The 4,787-nt window shown below is 50.5% G+C and overlaps 1 protein-coding gene across 1 annotated transcript; it reads left to right on the top strand.

Annotated features, from left to right (window-relative positions):
• LOC109326930 lies at positions 2,555–4,045 on the top strand. The gene has a single exon (XM_019559854.1). The coding sequence runs from the start codon at positions 2,555–2,557 to the stop codon at positions 4,043–4,045; it is 1,491 nt and encodes a 496-aa protein (XP_019415399.1).

Consider the following 4,787-nt stretch of genomic DNA (forward strand, 5'->3'; position numbering starts at 1 on the left):
CCACGCCCATACCGAGCCCCAAACACATCACCCCTCATGGGAAACTAAACGGCCAAGACTCCACGACCTACCCCGCGACTTACCCTCACTAACCAAAAAGGCCAAATACTCCACCTATACCCCCCCCCTGAACGCCAGCCGTTCACGAATTCTGCAAGAGGTCCTTTCCACTCACCTCGTCCAACTCCCACGCCCACACCCTACCAAGCCAAGCCCGCAAGACCGATCCAAATATTGTGACTATCACAGTATGTTCGGCCACTTAACCAATGACTGCACCCAGCTCCGGGATACCATCGAAGATCTCATACAGGCTTTTACAGCGATTCATTGCGGGCCTGGAGCAACATCGGCGATCGCCGCAACATCGTCGACCAGAGCCTCTAAGAAAGCGGTCCCCTCCACAATTTCAACAACGGCGCCCTACCCCACGGCCTCAGGCGGATAGGCACCGAGCAGACAACCGAAGGCCAAGGAGCCCAGCTGATATCAACACTATTACAGGAGGTTTTGCTGCCGGGGGGTACCTCTAGGACCACCCAGAAAAAATATGTGCGGGAGGTAATGCACGTCGCTGCCAGAAACTCCTAGCAGAGACAGAGCTACAGATCCGCTCCCCCATTACTTTCGATGACCGTGATTATGAAGGTGTCGTCCGAGGGCATGATGACCCCCTCGTCATCACCGCCAAACTCCATAACAAGAAGGTTAGTCACCTGTTCATTGATCAGGGTAGCTCGACCAACATTATTTTTCAGGATCTGTTTGAAAAAATGGAGCTCCGGGACCGCAACCTCCTACCATATGATGGATAGCTGGTCGGATTTTCTGGTCAGGGAATCACCCCCAGGGGATATGTAGAGATTTGGCTAACAATCGGCGACCACCCCATGAGTAGGACTGTCCAAACAAAGTTCTTGGTCGTCCAGCATACAACGCCATAATCGGCCGGCCAACTTTGAACAGGCTTGAAGCGATCGTCTCTATGCCCCATCTATGCATGAAGTTCCTCTCAATCAGCCTCCAAGTCTGCACAGTAAAAGGAGACCAGCACTCGGCTCGCAGTTGCTACCAGATGAGTCTCCACCCCACCTTCAACAAACAGCACGCCCCCCTCCAAAAGATCTCGGGCGTGCTTATGGTCAAATTGGATGTCCGGGCGGACGAAGGAGACTTTCGACCACAACCAGAAGGGGAGAAAACAACTCTACAGTTGGGCCAATCCCTAGGACAGGTAGTGCACCTTGGCAGTTCCCTACCGCAAAGCCAAAGATTGCAGCTGGAGACATCTTTGAAGGCAAACTAGGACCTCTTCGCCTGGTCAGCGGCAGATATGCCTGGTATAGATCCTTCATTTGCCTGCCATCGGCTAACAACAAAACAAGGTGCTAAACCGGTGGCACAGAGAAGGCGCAAAATGGGGGCTGACGGGACCAAGGAGGCCGCTTTGAAGGTAGCCGAGTTGCTAGAGGCGGGTTTCATCTGCGAAATCACCTACACCACGTGGTTGGAAAATGTTGTGCTAGTGAAGAAACCATTAGGGAAGTGGCGGATGTGTGTGGACTACACGGATCTCAATAAGGTATGCCCTAAAGACCCTTATCCTCTTCCAAACATTGACCATTCATTTGGTGGATAATTCTTCAGGCTATCAGTACCTGTCCTTCATGGACGCATATTCCGGGTACAATCAGATTCCGATGTACCCTCCCGACCAGGAGAAAACAGCATTCATCACTGGTCAGGCCGCCTACTACTACACTATCATGCCTTTTGGGTTGAAAAACGCTGGGGCGACTTATCAAAGGATGATGAGCAAGGTATTTGCCGGCCAGACCGGAGAACACATGGAAGATATGATCGCCAAAAGCCTCCCCGGCGAAGATCATGTATCCATTTTGGAAAGCATTTTTCAACAACTCCACAAGTACAACATGCGGCTAAATCCAGAAAAATGTACTTTCGGAGTGGAGGCGGGCAAATTCCTCGGTTTTCTTCTGACTAGTCGAGGGATTGAGGCGAATCCATCCAAATGCCAGGCGATCATCGACATGAGGAGCCCCCGCACGGTCAAGGAGGTCCAACAGTTGAATGGGCGACTAGCTGCGCTGTCCAGGTTTCTCCCGTCCACCAGGTTTCTCCCGTCCGCTGCCAAACATTCACTTCCTTTGTTTCAGTTATTGAAGAAGAGCAAGAGGTTTGAATGGTCTGAGAGTTGCGAAGCGGCGTTCAACACTTTCAAACAATATTTGGCCGCCCCACCTATTCTCTCCAAGCCATTACCTGACGAACTTTTGTATGTATATCTGGCCGTGTCCGACGGAGCAGTTGCGGCCGTGCTGATACGAGAAACGGCAGAGGGTCAAAATCCGGTATATTTCACAAGCAAAGCCCTGCAAGGACCGGAACTGAGGTATCAGAAGCTGGAAAAGGTGGCATATGCATTGTTGATCGCCACGCAAAGGTTGCGCCAGTACTTCCAATCTCATGCAATGATTGTCATAACCAACCACCAATCAGGCAAATTTTGCATAAGCCGGAACTGGCTGGACGAATGATCACGTGGTCAATAGAACTCTCTCAATTTGACATCCGTTTCGAACCTCGCACGGCCATCAAAAGGCAGGTCCTATCTGACTTCGTGGCCGAACTAGCCGCGCCAGAGGGCGATCTAGAGCAAGTATGGACTATCTTCATTGATGGATCTTCTAATCCGAGAGGCAGCGAGGCTGGAATTCTGCTGGAAGATGGGCAAGGAGTAACCATTGAGCATTCCTTCACCTTCACATTTCCAACGTCCAACAATCAGGCAGAGTATGAGGCTTGCATCGCCGGACTACAGATAGCAAAAGAAGTGGGCGCCCATAAGGTATTAATTTGCAGTGATTCCCAATTAGCTGTGTCTCAATTTACAGGTGCATATCAAACCAAGGATACCCTCCTCGGGAAATATCTGCTCAAAGTAAAAGAGCTCATGGCTGACTTCGATGAAGCAACCATTCAGCATGTGCCCCGTGAAAGCAACGCTCGGGCAGATATCTTGTCCAAGCTCGCCAGTACCAAATGCCTCGGGAATAATAGGTCTGTCGTCCAAGGGACAGTCTACCACCCAAGTGTCATGGCCGTGGAACAAGTGGAGGTCCCAGACAACTGGATGGGCCCTTTCATCCGCTACATCCTCCATGGCGACCTACCCTCGGACCCGAAGGAGAAGCAACGATTCCTCAGGTGTTCCTTTTGGTACACCCTGATCCAGGGGACATTGTACCGACGAGGATTCACCGCCCCCTTGCTCAAATGTCTTGGTCCGTATCGGGCAGACTACATCCTCAGAGAGGTTCACAAAGGAAGTTGTGGGCACCATTTGGGCGCCGCCTCACTCGCCAAGAAGGTGTCACGTGCTGGGTACTACTGGCCCACAATGGAAAATGACGCTACAGACCTCACTCGAAAATGCACTCGTTGCCAACTTTTCGCCGATTTCCACAAAGCCCCACTAGAAGAGTTAACCATAACGCAAGCGCCTTGGCTTTTCTGTAGGTGGGGTGTGGATATTTTGGGGCCTTTCCCTCAAGCAACGAGACAGCTGAAATTTTTTATAGTCGTCATAGATTACTTCACCAAATGGATAGAAGCAGAAGCATTAGCCACCATCACCTCAGCAAATATCCAAAAGTTCACTTGGCGAAGCATAATCACTCGTTTCAGCATCCCGTCCGCCATAGTAACGGATAACGACACCCAATTTTTCGATCGAAGATTCCAAGAATTGTTATCAGGCCTCCGCATCAAACAACACTTCACTTCAGTGGAGCATCCACATACTAATGGGCAGGCCGAAGCAGCGAACAAGGTCATCCTGAAAGGGATAAAGAAGATGCTAGACGAGTCAAAGGCGAATTGGCCAGATCAACTCCATCACGTCCTATGGGCGTATCGAACCACTCCCCACTCTACAACCGGCGAGTCACCATTCAACTTAACATACGGTGTAGAGGCCATTATCCCGGTCGAGATAGGAGAACCTACCTGGCGAACACTTTAGTTCAACGAGGGCGATAACCAATCTCTCCTCAGAAACAACCTTGATGAAGTGGAAGAAATCCGAGAAAGGGCATGTCTCAGGGAAGAAGACATCAAAAAGAAAACCGCGGTGAAATTCAACTCTTCAGTCATTCCCCGCCAATTTCCCGAAGGAACTCTGGTATTAAGGAGAGCAGACATAGGACGGTAAAAGGCAAGCTAGGACCAAATTGGGAAGGACCTTACCGCATAATCAGCAAGATCGGCAAAGGAGCATACAAGCTTCAAGATTTGGCAGGAAAAAACAACCCCAGGACTTGGAACGCCGCCAACCTCCGGATATTTTATGCCTAACCGACAACCCCATGCGCGGTTGGTCGTTCTTTTGTAATCTTTTCCACTTATATATGATTGAGATATTATACTCTGCGATTGTTTTGAAGGATCATTTCCCAACAATTGTTTTTACATTCACCCAAGGGGCCGGTCTTCGCCCCCCTTGCCTGGCGCCACCTCACATAATGGTTTTTTACATTCACCCAAGGGGCCGGTCTTTGCCCCTTTGCCTGGTGCCACCTCACATAATGGTTTTTTACATTCACCCAAGGGGCCGGTCTTTGCCCCTTTGCCTGGTGCCACCTCACATAATGGTTTTTTACATTCACCCAAGGGGCCGGTCTTTGCCCCTTTGCCTGGTGCCACCTCACATAATGGTTTTTTACATTCACCCAAGGGGCTGGTCTTCGCCCCCCTTACCCGATGCC

This window comes from Lupinus angustifolius, chromosome LG02 (assembly GCF_001865875.1).
Source record: "Lupinus angustifolius cultivar Tanjil chromosome LG02, LupAngTanjil_v1.0, whole genome shotgun sequence".
Lineage (NCBI taxonomy): Eukaryota > Viridiplantae > Streptophyta > Magnoliopsida > Fabales > Fabaceae > Lupinus > Lupinus angustifolius.